The sequence below is a fragment of the Manis javanica genome, chromosome 9 (assembly GCF_040802235.1).
Source record: "Manis javanica isolate MJ-LG chromosome 9, MJ_LKY, whole genome shotgun sequence".
Classification (NCBI taxonomy): Eukaryota; Metazoa; Chordata; class Mammalia; order Pholidota; family Manidae; genus Manis; species Manis javanica.
In genome coordinates, this window is record NC_133164.1 from 73,585,427 (window position 1) to 73,605,311 (window position 19,885).

At 38.8% G+C, this 19,885-nt stretch overlaps 1 protein-coding gene across 1 annotated transcript in view; it reads left to right on the plus strand.

The window, feature by feature from the left end:
- Positions 1-1,572: 1,572 nt before the first annotated feature.
- KPNA3 (karyopherin subunit alpha 3) overlaps positions 1,573-19,885 on the plus strand; it is a 117,519-nt gene continuing 99,206 nt past the window's right edge. Inside the window, exon 1 of the mRNA XM_017679834.3 lies at positions 1,573-1,797. Coding sequence (XP_017535323.1) covers positions 1,729-1,797 — 69 coding nt within the window. The 5' untranslated portion in view covers positions 1,573-1,728. The remainder of the gene's footprint in view (positions 1,798-19,885) is intronic.

Below are 19,885 nucleotides of genomic sequence, written 5' to 3' on the forward strand. Positions count from 1 at the left end.
CATTCTAAACTTTAGGTTTTTTGTTTGTTTTATCCCTTCAAATGAGTGGTTGGACAAGAATCAGACCCAAGTGAGGGTCTGCAGTTCTTAAGTGACTGATTCACTGAAGTGTATTAGAAAATTGTGAAATGACATTTACAAATGAAGAAAAAAGACCCAGCTTTTTGGTTTCCCTGGAAAAACTAGATCTTTGGCAAGACTGGCCCACAGTTCAATACCCAAACAGTAGTCTGAAGCCTTTGAATGGGCATGTGTTAATGAACAAATCACATCCCACCACTCACGTAGTCTGGCCACCAAAGGCTTCTAAATTCATGACACCTCGACCTCAGGCTCCTTAAAGCCTTTTTGCTTTGAAAGAATGTCTTTACTAATCTATTAGTGGTTGTATTTCTACTAACTTTTGAATGACCTCACAATTGGAATTGTACTGTAACATCACATACCTGCTTATATCTAACATGGATTCTGAAAATGAATTTTTTCATATAAAATTTAAAAAACCCACCTGCTGCAGAAATCAACTCACTATTAGTGATATCAGTTTAAATTTCTCTTGATCATTCCTCTGCTGACCTTAAGGGGAGATACTTAACAGGAGAGCCTACAGCCAGGGCTGACAGCTTCCTGAAGGCTGAGGAGAGAGACTGTGCCTGGTGGTGGAGCAAGAGGTGCTGGGGACAAGGAAATGCAGAACCACCAGAGTGAAAGCTGGAGACCCAGCCTTAGGAGGACGACGACGAAACAGAGACGCTAGGGAGCTAATTCAAGTATTTACCAAGTAATTCCGACATGCTCGGCGCCGTTTTGACGTGAGGCATTCAGCAGTAAACCAATCGAGGTCCCAACTCTCACTGAGCTTAATTCCAGTGCGGAACGCCAGGTAGCACACACGCAAACACACATATCACATACATACATATGTACAAATCAGGTGAAAAAAATATTTACAAAACCAAAGCAAAGCAAGAGAACAGCTAAGGAAGGGAGCTGCTGTTCTTTGGAGGTGATTTCAAAGAAGCAAGAGAACAAAGCACCTACCGTAGATCCGTTTCTAATTTCCTAGGTTATAGGCAGAGAGAGGGGAACCTCCCAGGAAGCCCGGCCCCCCAGAGGGAACAAGGTGCCGTCTCGGGGGAAGCCATACCCACCTCCCCGCCCAGAGGCGTCCATGGGGGCGGAGCTTCGCGCCGCAGGCTCTCGGAGAGCGTAGAGGGGACAGCCGCGCGCGTTGGGTTCCCGGCATTCTCCTCGCTTTGTCAAGGCCCGGAGAATTACCCCCGCCGGAATTTGGCATGCTGGGAACTGTAGTTTCCGCCCTCAGCTCCGCTTCTAGGGGCAGTAAAAGCCGCTTAGTAGGGCTCCATTGCCGGCACATGACTTGCAGCCCCGAGGGGTTGACAGGGAAGCCTTGCTGGGGGTGCGGGGGTCCTCCCGAGAACTGTCGGTGAGAGTCCAGAACGGTGGCCGCCCCCGGTCATGTGACATCAACCTCCCGCGGGCGCGCGCCACTCCTCAGCGCCATTCCCGCCCCGCCCAGGCAGGCAGCGGGCCTGTACCTCCCGTGGCGCTGCTGCCACCTCGCGCTCGGAGGCGTCACGGAACGTGCTCTCTCCTCCCGGTGCCCTCTTCGCCTCCCGCCCTCTCCCTTCCTCCCCCTTCCATCCCCTCCTGCGCCGAGACTCGCTGCCGCCGCCGGAGTACCCGCCGCCGGAGCCGCGCGCAGCCATGGCCGAGAACCCCGGCTTGGAGAACCACCGAATCAAGAGCTTTAAGAACAAGGGTCGGGATGTAGAAGTGAGTGTGCTTCCGCGGTCTGGGCCCTCCGGGCTCACCCGTCTGCCCGCGCCAGCCCCGCGGTGGCGGGGAGGGGCTGGGGGCTGGCGCCACTCTGGTTCTTGCCGGCTCGAGGTGGGTCAGAATTGGCCACCGCCTCGGTCCCCGCGGCTCAGGGCTGGGCAGAGCGGGCGAGGGAATGCAGCCTCCCGCCGTAGCTGCGCTCGTGAGGACCAGGGAATGCCAGGGTTTTTGGCTCCGTCACGCGGGCGCGGCCTGCTATCGGCGCGGAAGGGATGTGGAGCCGAGGCGGGGTCCGCGGGCCGAAGCATCGGGGGCCGGGGATGCTGATGCCCCAGTCAGTCCACCGTACCGCCTAGGGGGCGGCCTGGCTCGACCTCTACCTGCGCAGCCTTCCGCCCCGCGCAGCCCCCTCAGTGCCTCCCGCGCTGCCGCACATGGAGCTTCGGCTCTGCGGGTCCCAGCGCCTCTGTTCTGCGAGCCGGGCCCTTGCGGGCGGTGGCGGCCCGCAGAGGGGGGTGGGGACCAGACGGGTAACTGACTTGTTTGAGGGTGGTGGATGGGGGAGGGTAGGATGCGCCAGGACCATTTTCTTATATTCTAAGTGCTGTCCTTTGGACCAGTCATGTTAAGCTGTTCCAGCTCATACTCCTGTTACTGCTGGCGTTCGGAGCGAGGTGAAAGTGGACAGTAGTTTACCATCTATTGTCTTGAGGCTTTGAAAGACACGCTGTCCGTGTTTTCTCAGCCTTTCTTGTAGTTGGGGTATGCATAGGATAATAATTTATTGGACCTGTTTTATTAAAATAAATGGAATACATAGGTTCATACGGCCTTGTATATACCTTTTGCTCCAACTTAGTAGAATTTCCGAGTGGTTGTTGCAAACTGTAAACATTCATCATGGTCACTCAGTTCGTTGCTAGTCAGCATGTTACCATTGTCTCATTAAGGTGACATTAGCAGGTAATATTAGCAAACTCGGCTTACTGAGGCAGCGCTAGAGGTCTCTGCAGCTGCCAAAAGCAATGTAGTATAATGCACAAACTTCACTTGGGACTCTGACCTCTGGGTTTGTTAAGGGGAAAGTGGTTTAAAGCACCGCCTCCTTTTCTAATACCAGTTGACGTGATTTGCAGTTTTGTAGTTTTTGCTAAGGGGCCAGTGTGACTAAGAAGTGCATTTCATTCTATGTTAAAGAGAGAAAGTGGTGGGTAAAATATACCATTCAGCATTCTGTTTTGTAGAATAACAGACAAAAAACTCAGGCCATTTTTCAGAGCTACGAAATTAAATACTAATAGGAAAAAAACCTAGCTAACTACTGTGGAATTTCCATTTGAATGAGACATATAAAGGTTGTCTATCTCTGTCCTGGTCATGGTTCACTGTCTTTTGTGAGAAGTACTTCTAAGCAAAAGTGAAACTTTAGGAATAGCAACAAGAAATTTTGGAACTACCTCCTGTTATGGTCCACTTGATGGTAGAGGTTGGTTTTGAACTTCCTCCATCAGCAATTGTTCTTGAAGCTTAACCTATTTATAAAGGAAAACTTAGTTTGAAAAATACCCATATTGCTTGTACAGAAGAACTAATAACATTTTTTATTCTCGTGGATATTGGTACAGGTTTTTGTTTTATTATTTGTCTCTATTATTGTGTTCTGGGAGCTCAATAATACCTAGGAAGAATTTCTGCATGTTATAGGTACACAGTAACTATTTGCTGATGATCCAGTGACATAACCAGTGATCTATAGATCCATGAAAAAGATGCATAGGTTGCTAAGTCTTCAAGCCTGAGAATATTGGTTACAACATTACATTTTCCAGGATACATTAGAGTAATGTATACATTATTGATAATGCAAAGGCATGCAATAGCAGACATTCAAACTGTAGTTCTATGTGGCAGACACTATACTAAGAGCTTCACGATACTTCATTTAATCTTTACAGCAACATTATGAGCTAAGTATATGTATATGTATATGTATAATGCTATAGTACAGCATTATCTCCACTTTACAGGAGGAAAGTACTTTAGATGAGGAAACTCAAGAGTGCTTATGTAGCTGCACAAGGTCACCAAGTGGGTATGAGCCTTCACTAATTGTTGGGTGTCTAACAGTGTTAGGTCTTGGGGATGCAAAAAGGAGTAAAATTCAGTCTGTACCTCAAGGAGTTTACAGTTCAGTGGGAGCAATAGAAAAATCAACTTATATTTACAATGCAATACCTCAGTAAGTGTATTCTGAGAATGCATGAGAAGATCCTAACTTGGATCTGAACAGTCAAAGGAGATTTTCTGGTTGATTCCTATTGGATGAGTGGGAGTGAGCTGAAGGAAGAAACAAAGATGGCTTAGCAAAGGGAATGAAAAGGAAGAGGGCAAGGAAGAGACATTCCAGACATGAGGGAGCAGTAATTGAAGAGTCCTGAGAGGATGTAGTAGGACTGCTGAGAGAGAAGGGGGTACTAGTAATGTGACTACAGAGTAAACTAGGGTGAAATCTGATCAAGTGCCTTTATTGTGGATTTAGGTGTAACTAAGTCTAATTTAGTCATAAACATCAGCAACTGTGTAACATTAGAAACTTATAGTACAACTTAGCTCTGGGACTGAGTAGTTGTATTATCAGGCTCTTTCAAAACGGTAAGATTTACTTTGATGTGCTATTATTTCTACCTTTTCAAATGTAGAGAAAATATAAAACATAAATTATACAGCCAGCTGATAAACAAATAAAATGTTAGGTGCAAAAGTAAAATATATATTTTCTAAAGAAAATAAAAGTACAGAGTTATATTGGGTAATTGTGAGTGGGAAGAGAGTTGAGGAAGAAAGTAATTTCATAATCAGTCATCAGGAATGGCTTCACAGAGGCAAACTTGCTGAGTTTTATAGGAAATATGTTCTAAACTTAAATAAGGCACTTGAAAAATAAGTGAATAAAGATTGGGGTGAATAAGAGAAATTACTTTAGGGAGTGAAGAGATGAGACTTCCAGGTGGCCTGTTGTGGTCTGAGAATGTGTCTGTGGCAAGGAAAACTTACTGATAGGGAGAGCTAAAGTAATTTATGCCAGAGTAGAGTTAGAAGATGTAAGGTGACTAGAAGTCATATCGAGAACTAATTCTGGAGAAATTGTGCTATTACCCCTTATGGAAAGAGAAATTTTCCAAAAAATCAAAACTGGGGATTTTTAACATGGAATGAGAATTTGAACCTCCTCCTTCCCTTCTTCTTTCTCTTTCTCTAGCTCACAGAAGAGAAAGGGGATAGAGATTTTCTTGAGGTTTATAGATGGAGGTAGGGAAGGAGTAATTATGGTAGCAGTTTGGAGCTTGGGTAGGGGGAATGGATTTTGCAGCTAAAACTAGGAAATGCACAGTAGAGGGAACCTCTTAATTACTTTTATTTGGTCTTTTATGTGTGTGGTTTTAGTACCAGACCTTTCATGTATGCATTGGTTCTTAGATTATTTTCCTTTAAAAAAAATTTTTTTTGAACTTAACAAATACAGAAAAGTGCACAAAATAGAAATACTCCAGTTTAGGAAGTACTTACAAATTGAACACTCAGGTAACTGCCATCCAGGTCAGCTTTTATTCTTGTTTCTGTATACCTAAGGGATGTAACATTCATCATATCAATAACTAATAATAATTATTTTAAAAATCTTAACATTTATGGTGTTTAAAATGTACCTGTATCAAGTACTTTATATTGATTACTTACTTGGTCTTCACAACAATCCTATGAAGTATGTACTTTTATCATCCACACTTACTGCAGAGGAAACTTGAGACCTACAATACTTAAGCAACTAGCCCTAAGTCATAGGGTGGTAAGTGATAAAGCCTAAACTTATAGTGGAGCAGCATGACGTTAAATCCAGAACTCCTGCTCACTGCTTTACTGTCTCTCCACAGAGTGGAGCCTAAGACTTGACTAGTATGAAGCAGATCTTGAAAGTCCATGGGAAAAATATCTAAAAATCTGGACTATATACAGAAATTACTACTTTGGTATTTTAAAACCTTGCTACTAAAAATCTTTGACAGCTTATCTAACTTTTGATTTGCCTTTTTTCCCTTTTATTCTTATAAAGTTACCTTATTAGAAAGGAGCCGTTAGTTGCTTTCACCACAAACAAAAACTCTTATCATTGGGCGTAATACTTAAAACCTGATGCTTTAATGTCTAATACTAAGGATAATACAGTTGACACTTGAACAACATGGGTTTAAACTGCATAGGTCCATTTATATGCAGATATTTTTCAATAAATATATTGGAAAATATTTTGGAGATTTGCAACAATTTGAAGAAACATTTTATTTTTTCTCTAGCTTTATTGTAAGAATACAGTATGTAATACATGCAACATACAAAATATGTGTTGATCAACTTTCTGGTAAGTAAGGCTTCTGGTAAATAGTTTATTAGTAAGGTTTTTGGGGATCACAAGTTCTACGCAAATTTTCGATTGCACAGGAGTCAGTGTCCTCACCCCCGAAGGTGTTCATGTACACCCCCGCAGCTGTATACATTTTCTAGTTGTGCAAATTCAACTAGCAGTTCCATACTTGCTTCTCTCTCTGAAATCTCTGTTGGTAAGTGGTACTACCTAATTGTTCAAGCCTAAAGCTATATCCTGGACTCTCTTCTCTTCCCTTCCTTCAACTTTCCTGTATTAGTCATCTGAAGGGCTCTCAAATTTTACCATTTTTACCATCCTTAACTACTGCAGTCCAAGTTTAGGCCCCTATCATTCTGACCTGTACAAGTTACCTCGTTTCTCTGTCTCCAGTATCTTCCCTCCCAGTGTATCTTGTGGATTGATCTTTCAGAATTACTTTCTGAGTATGATCATTCCTGCTGCCTTCAAGATAAAATTAAAAGTCCTTAGCATGCCATATATAATTCCATAAAAGGCTCTATTTTTTCTCCCTCACCCTGCCACTTTTCCTTCTATCTCCTTTGTGCCAGGCATGTGACAAAGAACCTGAGTTAGTGGAGTAACCAGTATGATTTTCTCTCGAAGGCTTTGTATATACTATTCTTCTATATACCTTCTTTTGCTCTCTGTTTAATGAAGCTCACCTTGGCAAACTCTTCACTCACTCCTTCATGTATCTCTGGAACATCAAGATTAGAATTCTGCCACACCATGTCATTTTAGTTAAAAAAAAAAAAAAACCTTCAGAAGTTCTCCAGAGGGCTTTCCTGACTGACTAATAACATATGTAGTACTCTGAGTCCCTAGTCTTTTCCTTCTGTCTAATGCTTTCCTATGTGAATTTTCCTTTGCTTCTTTGGGATAAATTCCTGTGATGTATAACAAATTCTATGTAAGTATGGCTTTTGAAGTATGTGGGCTCTGTCAAGAAGCCTGCTAAAGGTAGTGGCCTTGGGCAAATGACTGGCCATTTACTGACTAGTATAAAAAGTTAATAAGTACTCTTTGAGAAGAGAGACTAGATAATGTACTTGAAAACTCTACTTTTGGGAGTGAAAGGTACAATAGTCTAAGATACTAATAATTTCTTTTGATGACTACATAGCACTGATACTGTTGTCTAGCCTTTCTTTGACAGTCTGTTCTGCTATAATCTATTTCTGTAACATGAACTAATTCATACTTGAGTGGTGAAGAGAAATTATGTTAATATAAAATTCCTGTTGGTTCATATTCAGTTTTATGTTTAGCACTCCTTAACAACTGAACACAATTTTAAACACAGAAACACAGTTGAGCACAACAAGCTCAGGAGTTGCATGTTGCCCATTCACCTGTATGTTCTGTTTTAATTAAAGTGCTTATTATCCTAACCATGTTGGTGTATTTTCCTCTTTCTTCCTACTTTTACAGAATATGAAGTTTTTCGGGAATCTCTGTGTCATACAGCAGGTACACTATAATTATCTTTTCTTGAATTCACTTAACAGGGCATTCTAACTCAGTAATTACTCTTTTGTGGTTGGCTTTGCCAGCTCTTCTTCCTTCTCTTTGAGTGTAGGCACTTTTTGAGGTTCTGTCTGTGATTCTCTTCTCTGTAGACTGTTGTTCTTGCCTGCATTAGCAGCTTCCTTAGTTTTAACCATCATTTCAGTGTGAGGGACTTAATCTGTTTTAAACATCTGCTGGAAATGGAATCACATCAGCATCACATCAGCTCCTCAAGCTCCAAGTGTTTGAAGCTGTTGTGCCTTTTCTTCCTTTTTCATGGCATCATTACTTTCATTGCAATCTGAACGTGAAACTTGAATGGCTCCTTAGACTCCTTCCTCATTTTTCACATGCAGTCAGATGTCAGTCATGTAGCTTGAATCTGTGCCATCTCTGGATTTTGGCCCTGCCTCCAGCCTACGTGCAGCTTTATTATTTATTGCCTGGCGGTTTACAAGTTGCTTCCAGAGTGGTGTTCTTCCTCGGGTTTGTGAGATTTTTCAGTTAGTGTAATAACTGATTATTTCTCCAGGATCAGTCTGCCACTCCTCTCCTGCCTCCTCCCTTTAAGCTCTAGCAACACTGAACTTCTTACATGCTTATACATAATCTGGAATCCTGCCCTCCCCTGCTTGCCAGTGCTATTTCTGTTCTCAGGGCCATCCTGCTGACTGGAATATCCTTCCCTGCCTCCTGTTGCCTGGCTAATTCCTACCTCTCTTAAATGATCAACTCTGGACTTAGCTCTTCTGGGAAATCATTCTGAGTCCCCCATATTCTCCTAGGTTGAATTAGGTATCCTTCTTTGCTCCTGAAGAGCTCTGAGTGTATCTTTCTCGTTGTAGTTATGATAATGTATTTTCATTATGTTTTATCTGTTTCTCCTACTAGATTGTGATCGTTTTGAGGGCACAAATTATATATATACCATTGCCTACTTAGTACAGTGGCTGGAACCAAATAAGCACTAAAATATTTTTTGAGTGAGTACCCCATAGGTACCACTAGCACATTACTTTTCCTAAAGTGTATTTTTGAACTGAAACTTTTGATCTTTTAGTGCCTTTTCCTACTGCTTCCCAAATCAAGTCCCGACTTATTATTATGATAGGTAAAGTGTTGGGAGATTAGGACACATGAAAAGTGAAATTATTTTAAAATCTTTTTTTTAATCATAAAAATGTTCCAACATATAGAAAAGTAGAGAGAATAGTATATTTAATCCCATATGGACATCACTTAGATTTAAAAAGTTATAATTTACTGTTATTGCTTCATCTTTTGTTCATCTGTATGTAGCTGACATCATGACATTTTATTCTTAAAGTCTTAAGACTGCTTCTCTAAAAAATAAGAATGTGTTCTTATGTAAATACCACATCACCCTGACACAATGAATAATTCACTAATCTAATGCAGTCCACATTTAAATTTCCCCAGTTGTCCCTTAAAAGTTTTTGTAAAACATTTGGTTTTTAGAGCTATGATTAAACAAGATCTGATCATATTTGGTTATGTTTCTTAGGTCTACTTTAATCTTGTACAAGTTCCTTCCACCATTTTTTAATTGTGTAAAATATACATAATATTTGCCATTTTAAACATTTCAGGTATACAGATCTGCAACGTTAGTACACTCATTGTTGTGTAATCATCACTACTATCGATATCCAGAATTTTTTCATCTTCCTCAACTGAAACTCTGTCCCCATTAAACAACTCTTCATTCCCTCTCCCCAGCTCCTGGCAACCTTCCTTCTACTTTTTGTCTTTACTAATTGACTACTCTAGGAACCTCATATAAGTGGAATCATACAGCATTTGTCCTTTGTGACTGGCTTATTTTACATGGCATAATGTCTTCAAGGTTGGCCATGTTTTAGCATGTGTCAGAATCTCCTTTGTATGGCTGAATAATACTCCATTGCATATATAGCACATTTTGTTTATTCATTCATCCACTGATGGCTAGTTGGGTTGCTTCCACCTTTTAGCTATTTTTCCCCCACCATTTTTTAGATGCATTTAAATTTGTTGAAGAAATAAGGCCAGCTTTCTTATATTACATTGAACCACACGAAATTGCCATTTTTGAGATTCAAAACACAAGTATTGGCAAGTCCATATATTTCAACCTAATAGGATGTCCCAATTCCTAGATTTATCTGTTTCTTTGTGGTGTTGCTTAACTTGTTCCTTCTATTTCTTAATCACCTTCTAGGTTTTCAGTAAATTGGAGGTTAGTTTTAAAGACTTGATTATCTTCAGTTTAAGCATTTTTTATTAAAAAAAAAAAACACCAACTTCAGTTGATGGTGCTGTGTGCTTCAGAATATATCCCACTAGTGATGCTAAGATTAATCAGAGGGTTCAGATGATAGAAAAGAGTTTAATGTTGTCACAGTTACTACATTTGGTGAAATAAAGTTTAATTATTAGGGTGAAATGTGATATAGACTGGATAACATTTGAAGTAAAAAAGAGTAACCTGACTTCTTGGTATTCAGTAAAGGAGTTAGAAAATATATTTAGAAATTCTAACTTCACAAAGTCAGTGGCATTCTCTTTCCATGACTTAGAATACTCCTGAATTGATTTTTTGTTTTCCTAGTGTAAGGTTTGGCTGTGTTCTCATTTACAAATCTCTATTGTTTACTTTGAAGCTAAAGCAATGTTTAAAATGCAAGGGGAGTGATTTATACTCTTAGCAGTTTTGCTATTAAGAAAAATTTTGTCACAGCCCAAATTACCTTTATTAACAATTAAAATATGGTAAAATACATCATGAGTGTATATACTTGGATAAAACAATCTGAGTCATTGAGTTTACTGGGTTATAAGTTTGTTTAGAGATCAAATTTTCTTTTGTTTTGAAATGCCAGTGTTTCTGAAATGTCCATTTCTTTGCCTTCTTAAATAGAATATTATTTAGTTATTTTCTTGATTTTGAGAATTACCATTATGCATATTGATAATGTTTCTTGCTTTTGTTTTAAGTGATGCTTTCAAGTTCTCAGAATTGTCAGAATTTTGTCCTTAATTTCTGTGCTTGTGAAATTTTTGCTGTTCATAATTTTTTTCTAGCCTGTCTTTCCCTTTGTCTGCTTTCTCCTTGATACTGTCAGCATGTTTACTTATAACAGCTCCTCTCTTCCCTTTTAATTTGATCCTTCATATGTCCTAGTGATTTGGATAACATTTATTAAACACTTACTCAGCATTTGCTATGTGCCAGGCAGGTATTATTAATGCCAAAGATTATAAATATGAATAATATTGTCCTTGGAACTTTAGGGAAGTTCAGTTTAGTGGGAGAGACTGATACTAAGCATATATTAGTGTACAGCATAAGCTCTGTGATACAGGTACATAATTTGCAAAGTACTGATGAGAACATGGAGAAAGGAAGCAGCTAACTATATACCTGGGGAAATTGGATAAAGTTACACAAAAGATCACACTTGAGCTAATACATCTTGAAGGATGAATAGGAGTTTGCCAAGACAGAAAGAAAAATAACATGAGTAATGGTGCCTATGTCATGGCGCGACACATTCTAGCAACAGTTGATATGGTGACTTTAATTTCTGTTCCCCTTGCTTTTGGAAACAGCATTCTGATTTGGCTTTTGGAAGCTACTATTCTACCATAGGATAGCTCTTAATGGGATTTTTAATGTAAATACTTCTGTCTTCCTTTGGTTAATTAAGGTGCCTCAGCATTTCTGGATAATGCAGATTAGGCCGATCAAATGCTGTTTCTGACATTTAAATCTTGAGTGAGCTGAGACTGGGACCTAAGTGATCCATCTGGGCAAAAGTACTGCGAAGAAATCTTCCATTAATTCTGCCACCCCCATCTGTGGATTTGCTTTCATCCAGAGTTTTTCATAGATCTGATTCTTCAGCTTTTCCTTTGGTTCTGTGAATTGCTCTATATTCTTCCAAAAAATTCTCCTGCCCTCCCCATGTTTGTTTCTTAAAGTAACTCAAGTCTGTTTTTGTTTGCAACATAGCTCTAATTTAAGGAGATCGACTGTCCTGGTTTGTTCTGAACTGAGGGAGTACTTAGGACACAAGACACTCAGTGTTCAAGCCAGGAAAGTCCTAGGCAAACCTTAACAAGTTGGTCACTCTATAGTTGAAACAGTTTGGGAGTAAATGTAGTAAGTTTTGGGAATGAAATGTTAAGGTGAAAATATCCATTATGCAGCTGAAAATAATGTGTGCATAACTAGCTTGCTTGAGTCATTTCACTCAGCAGTTACTTAAATTTTGAACTGTGTGAGAGATAAAACAATGGAAATAATGATAACCAGTCATTGTTGAGCACTTACTATGTTCAAGGCACTCCGCTTATAAGAATAATCTTAAATGATTCTCACAAAATTGCCATTATAGAGATGAAGAAAATGAGTGAAGTAATTTGCTTAAGAACATACAACTAACTAGGAAGAGGCAGGACTGGCATTTGGCCCTAGTTTCATACTTTAAAACCCTGTGCCTTTAATAACCATTCTCCTACTCTGCCTCAGGGAGCATGTAGACTAGTAGAGAGTGATACAAAAGCAAATAAATACTTATTAGAATGGAAGTATGTAGAAAGTACAGTGGGCACATGGGGGTGGACTCTGTGGAATACTCAGGAAAGGCTTCACGTAGATGATTGTGTATAAGGTAAAACTAGAAAAATGTGTTACCTACACATTTGGTAGTAAATCTTTGGTGGGCCTAGAAGTGAGAGACAGCATGATATGTTCTGGAGAACTTAAGTAATTCAGTATTTCTTATAGGTGAGTAATTGGAAAGTTGAATAGAACAGGCAGGGCCATGTTGTGAAAAAGCTCTCCTGTGAGGAAAATTTTAAATAGGGAAGTGAGTTTTAGAGCTATTAGCTTTGGTTGCACTATAGGAGATAGATTGATGAAGATGGTAAGAGAACTTGGGAGGAACAGTTAGGAAGTTCTCTAGGGTCTCAGAGATGGATGGCCTAATTGTGCCGGCATTGGAGATCCCAAGGCAGGAAAAGTTATTAGGACTATTTATTTGGTATATTTTACCTTCTACAACAGAGATTTGCAAAGTTTTTCTGTAAAGGGCCATAATATTTTTCTAAATATTTTAGGCTTAAAGGGCCATACTGTTGATGTCACAACTACTCGACTCTGCTGTGAGTTAGCCACAGAAAGTAGGCAAACAAATGGTTGTGACTTCCAATAAAGCGTTATTGACAAAATTAGGTGAAGGGCTACGTCTGGTTTGCAGGCTGGATTTGGCTAACAGGCTATGGTTTGCCTACCCCTGTTCTAGGAAGAAAAGAGGATTGTGGAGAAAGAACCCAAGAAAAGCATCATTTTAGTGGACTAGTGAAAATGCCACTGAAGGATGAGTTTGTAGGAAGCTTATGGCAAAGTGGTGTATCAGAACTCAGGGGAGGAGAGTTTCCTGAAGGAGGGTCCATAGTTGTGACATGAAATACTGGCAGAGAGGAGAGGTATGATGAGGACCTGAAACAGGCTCATCATTGTATGTGGCAGTGAGAAGTGAAAAACCCAGAGTGGTGGAGACTTGGGTGTAGACTGTGATGGGGCAAAGAGTGAGTTGGAGTTGAGGTGATACAACCAGTCAGTAGAAACTGAATTTAAAAATATGGTAGCCATGAGAAGGAGGGAACCAACAAGCTAGCCTGAGGAGGTAGTAGGGTTAAAAAAAGGCTTTTTGTTGTTTCTTATTTGTTCAGAAATGTGGAATTGACTACTGTTTATAGGCCAAATTGAAGAAGCCAAACCAAAAGAAATTTAAGGATCAGGGAGAAAATGATTGAGCCTAGGCTAAGTGGGGAGCTATTACAGAGGTAAAGTAAGGGATTTAAGTTATGGTTAGGTTATAAAGGGGCCTCAGATGGACAAGACTTGGAGATACAGACAGAAGTGAAGATGGGCTGAAGGAGGGCAGGGAAACTAGAATAGCTTATGCCTGATGGCCTCTATTTTCTTTGACAAAATTATCTCTACAGAGAGATAATGCTTGAAGAAAAGATGTTCTGGGAAATGCAGGGTATTGGGAAATGCAAACTATCTAGGAATGAGGGCCCAGCTAAGGTAAGACTGATACTATTTTGGTAACAGTTGTGAACAATTAAGGTGATGATCAGATTTAGCTATAAATGCATTCTAGATTATAGCTACAATTGTTAAGCCAAATTCAAAGTGCAGACATCATATTAAGTTAAATTATAAAAACATTGAACTAGCAGGAATGTTGGAATTTGAGTCCAATCCCTTTTTTACACAGATGTAGGAGCTGAGGGTATAAGAGAAATAATGAAAGTTGGCTACTCATCTAGTTGGTAACTAGGTTTTTTGATTCCAGTACTTCTGTTATTTAACACAACATACCTAAAGATAACAGGTATGTTTTAGAAAACCTTCAAACGTACAAAACTAAAACAGTGAACACTTGTTTACAATTTATAGTTTTGTATTATTAATGTACAATTACATGAGCACCATTATGGTTACTAGACTCCCCCCATTCTCAAGTCCCCACCACATACCCCATTACAGTCACTGTCCATCAGCGAAGTAAGATGCTATGGAATCACTGCTTGTCTTCTCTGTGTTGTACTGCCTTCCCCATGTCCCCCTACCCTACATTATGTGTGCTAATCATAATGCCCCCTTTTCCCCTTCTCCCTCCCTTTCCACCCACCCTCCCCGATCCCTTCCCCTTTGGCAACTGTTAGTCCATTCTTGGGTTCTGTGAGCCTACTGCTGTTTTGTTCCTTCATTTTTTTCTTTGTTCTTACACTCCACAGATGAGTGAAATCATTTGATACTTGTCTTTCTACACCTGGCTTATTTCACTGAGCATAATACCCTCTAGCTCCATCCATGTTGTTGCAAACTGGGCTCCTGCATTCTTAGGGTAAATTCCTAGGAGTGGAATTCCTGGGTCAAATGGTATATCTATTTTGAGCTTTTTGAGGAACCCCCATACTGCTTTCCACAATGGTTGAACTAATTTATATTCCCACCAGCAGTGTAGGAAGGTTCCCCTATCTCCACATCCTCACCAACTTTTGTTCTTTGTCTTTTCTATGATGGCCATCCTAACTGGTGTGAGGTGATACCTCATTGTGGTTTTAATTTGCATTTCTCTGATGATTAGTGATGTGGAGCATCTTTTCATGTGCCTGTTGGTCCTCTGAATTTCTTCTTTGAAGAAGTGTCTGTTCAGCTCTTCAACCATTTTTTAATTGGCTTATTTGCTTTTTGTTTGTTGAGGTGCGTGAGCTCTTTATGTAATTTGGATGTCAACCCCTTATCAGATCTGTCATTTATGAATATATTCTCCCATACTGTAGGATATCTTTTTGTTCTACTGATGGTGTCCTTTGCTGTACAGAAGCTTTTTAGTTTGATATAGTCCCACTTGTTCATTTTTGCTTTTGTTTCCCTTGCCGGGGGAGATATGTTCATGAAGAAGTCGCTCATGTTTATGTCCAAGAGATTTTTGCCTATGTTTTTTTCTAAGAGTGTTATGGTTTCATGAGTTACATTCAGGTCTTTGATCCATTTCAAATTTACTTTTGTATATGGGGTTAGACAATGATCCAGTTTCATTCTCTTACATGTAACTGTCCAGGTTTGCCAACACCAGCTGTTGAAGAGGCTGTCATTTCCCCATTGTATGTCCATGGCTCCTTTATCATATATTAATTGACCATATATGTTTGGGTTAATGTCTGGAGACTCTATTTTGTTACACTGGTCTGTGGCTCTGTTCTTGTGCCAGTACCAAATTGTCTTGTTTACTGTGGTTTTGTAGTAGAGCTTGAAGTTGGGAAGTGAGATGCCCCCTGCTTTTTTCTTCCTTCTCAGGATTGCTTTGGCTATTTGGGAATCTTTTGTGGTTCCATATGAATTTTAGAACTATTTGCTCTAGTTCATTGAAGAATGCTGTTGGTGTTTAGATAGGGATTGCATTGAAACTGTGGATTGCTTTAGGCAGGATGGCCATTTTGACAATTCTTCCTATCTGTGAGCACGGGATGTGTTTCCTTTTATTGGTATCTTCTTTAATTTCTCTCATGAGTGTCTTGTAGTTTTCAGAGTATAGTTCTTTCTTTCACTTCCTTGGTTAGGTTTATTCCTAGGTATTTTATTCTTTTTGATGAAACTGTGAATGGAATTGTTTTCCTGATTTGTCTTTCTGCTAGTTCATCATTAGTGTATAGGAATGTAACAGATTTCTGTGTATTAATTTTGTATCCTGCAACTTTGCTGAATTCAGATATTAGATCTAGTAGTTTTGGAGTGGATTCTTTAGGTTTTTTTTTTTGTACAATATCATGTCATCTGCAAATAGTGACAGTTTGACTTCTTCTTTACCAGTCTGGATGCCTTTTATTTATTTGTGTTGTCTGATTGCTGTGGCTAGGACCTCCAGAACTGTGTTGAATGAAAGTGGGGAGAGTGGGCATCCTTGTCTTGTTCTTGATCCTAAACGAAAAGCTTTCATCTTCTTGCTGTTAAGTATAATGTTCGCTGTGGGTTTGTCATATACAGTCTTTATTATGTTGAGTTACTTGCCCTCTGTACCCATTTTGTTGACAGTTTTTATCATGAATGGATGTTGAATTTTTTCAAATGCCTTTTCAGCATCTATGGATGATCATATTGTTTTTGTCCTTCATTTTGTTGATGTCGTGGATGGTGTTGATGGATTTTCAAATGTTGTACCATCCTTGCATCCCTGGGATGAATCCCACTTGTGTATGATGGATGATCTTTTTGATGTATTTTTGAATTCGGTTTGCTAGTATTTTGTTGAGTATTTTCGCATCTATGTTCATCAGGGATATTGGTCTGTAATATTCTTTTTTTGTGGTGTCTTTGCCTGGTTTTGGTATTAGGGTGATGTTGGCCTCATAGAATGAGTTTGGGAGCATTCCCTCCTCTTCTACGTTTTGGAAAACTTTAAGGAGGGTGGGTATTAGGTGTTCACTAAATGTTTGATAAAATTCAGCTGTGAAACCATCTAGTACAGGTGTTTTGTTCTTAGGTAGTTTTTTGATTACCAATTCAATTTTCTTGCTCGTAATTGGTCTATTCAGATTTTCTGTTTCTTCCTGGGTCAGCCTTGGATGTTTGTATTTTTCTAGAAAGTTGTCAATTTCTTCTAGTTTATCCAGTTTCTTACCATAGAATTTTTCATAGTATTCTCTCATAATTCTTTGTATTTCTGTGGTGTCTGTAGTGATTTTTACTTTCTCATTTCTGATTCAGTTTTGCCCATCTAGTGTGCTGCCCTAGGGGTGGCCAGCTTGGGACCTGGGTGTTGTAAACCATGTAATCGTGTCCCTTAATCTCAGTGTGCTGTAGAAATATTTTCTGTGTGTGCCATGATGTGAAAGAGGTTGAGAAACACAATTTTAGATTATTTAATACTTCACTCATGGTAATAAGTACTTTAGTATATTCTTCAGCTTTTGTCAAAAATAGCTAGAATATTTTCAAAATAATGACATGCTATTCTAAGTAAGTTGTGTTAGCTACCAGTGCTGAATCTTCTGGTATATTAGACATTAGCTCCAGGCATAAATTAGGGGAGCCATTAGGTTTTTTACTTTGACTGTAAGTTTTTGTGTATGTGAACATGGTGGCATTAAGTGAGGATATGATATGTTTATGGCCATGGCTAAATTTTAAATATAATGTAGCCAAAATAGCCCTCCACATGCTTTTCCCTTGGTAAACATTGTAAGCATTGAGAAAACTGCATGTTCTTCATAGTAGGAAAGGTACTTCAGGGGGAGGGAGGTTGGGCAAATCTGCTTAGAATAGGGACAGCTTGAGAGGATGTCTGAATTTCCTTTCCACTAAGGGGCAGAAAAGGAAGAATGAAGCAGAAGAGAAACTTAAAGTCCTGAATTCACAACCCAGAAGAAAACAGGCAGCTGGACACCCAGGCCTAGGTGTTTACAGGAGTGCCCTAGTTGTGACTGCTGCCAAGTGTTGAATTGAGGATTTAACTGTAGATTCTCAGAGCTAGTTTGGTTTGAAATCCACCCCCAGCTTCCTCGCGCCCCAACCCCGACCACACACACACACATGCTGAAAGTGACTAAGATGACTCAGGGAAAAGTATAGTTTTGGTGCTACAGACTTTCAGAATATATGGTTCTTTTTCTTTTCCTTTAATTTTTTGTAGTGAAGTAGAAGATACCTGGGTGTCTAGGGGGTGGGTGTTCTAGAAATCTTCAGAAAAGATTCAGCATATTCCTAGTAGACTTTAGTAATGTTGGTTGAACTATATAACAGTACTGTAAATAAAATCACTTTTACGTAATATAAACAAGAATAGCATTAAATTGTCATGTAAACATTATTGCAAGTTTTATTTATTTATAATACTGTTGAGGGTTGATTATTTACTGCTTACAAATTTTTTAAATTACAGATAGTATTTATTAACTGCCACAGTGGTGATAACACAGATCTAGTGCACAATACAGTATTAATGGAGGGAAAAGTTAAAATGTTATTAATAATGTTATAGAGAAATTAATCTTTGAAGCAAATTAATTTAGGAAGTTTTAAATAATTTGAGTGTTTCTCGGTATAATAACATGTTTTAAATTACAGAGAGAATACATGTAATTGGTAAGATAAATTCAAAAGAAAAAGTGAAATGTGACACTTGCTACCTCTCTATGCAAGTAGCAACTGCTTTTAATAAATTTTATTGAAGTATATTTATCCATTTTTAGTGTTTAGCTTGATGAGTTTTGACAAATGATCACTCTCTTGCAACCCTGTCATAATCAAGATGTAGAATATTTCTGTCTCTCCAAAAAGGTCTACCATGTCTATTTGCAGTCCTTTTCCCCTAGTGCCAAGTAAAAGTACTTACCTGTTTTCTGTCATTATAGATTAGTTTGCCTTTCTACAATTTCACGTAAAGGTAATCGCATGTGTGCCTTTGTATGTCTAGCTTTTTTGGTAAACAGCGTTAATATTGTTTTGTTCACATTTTAAATTGCTGACACATACTCCATTATATGAAAATTTCACAGTTTATCTGTTCACCTGCTATTGGACATATTTGGGTTCTTTGCAGTTTTTGGCAATTATGAATAAATTTGTTTACAAGTCTGTATGTGTATATTTTTTCTCTTGGATAGAAATACAATGGTTGGGTTATATGGTAAGTATGTATTTAATTTTACAAAAATTTTGAAACTCTTTTCCAAAGTGGTTACAGTGTTTTATATTCCCACCAACAGTGTGTGAGTTCCAGTTGCTTCACATCTTCACCAGTGCTTTGTATTTGGCAGCATTTTAAATCTGTGTCGTGTTAGTGAGTATGCAGTGGTATATCATTATGTTTTTAACTTGAATTTTTCTGACTGGTGTCTTTTTTTTTTTTTTTAGCTTTCTATGGGCTAGTCATGTCTTTCTGCAGTATCTGTTTAACTCTTGCTTATTTTAAAAGTTGGGTTGATTTCTTCTAATTGCTGAGTTGAGTTGTATGATTATAATCTCGATACAAGTTCTTTATCAGGTACAGAAAGAAATCCTATGTATTGTGAATATTTTCTCTCAGTCTACTGTTTGCCTTTTCATTTCCTTAGCAATGTCTTGAAGAGCAAAAGTTTTAAACTTTCAAAATCCAATTTATCAGTTTTCTTTTATGGTTCATGTGTTAGTGAAACATTTATTTACCCCAAAGTTTTTCTTACGCAAAGATGTTTCTCCTGTTTACTTCTGGAATTTGTTAGTTTCATCTTTAACATTTAAGTTTATGATTCTTTTTGAGTTAATATTTGTGTATACTATGAGGTAAGGGTTGATGTTCTTCCAGCATGTACTGGTACTTTTGCTGAAAATCAGTTGATCATATATGTATGGGTTTCTTTCTGAACTCTATATTCAGTTTATTGACTGTGTATCTATCCTTATGCCATTACCTCAGTGTCTATTGCTTTAGCTCCATAGTAAGAGTAATGAACTCTGCTTATTTAATCTTCTAACGTTGTTCCTCCTTTTCAGGATTGTTTTAGCTACATAACAGACATCTGTAGAGCATTCCACCCAACAACAGCAAAATATACCTTCTCAAGTTCACG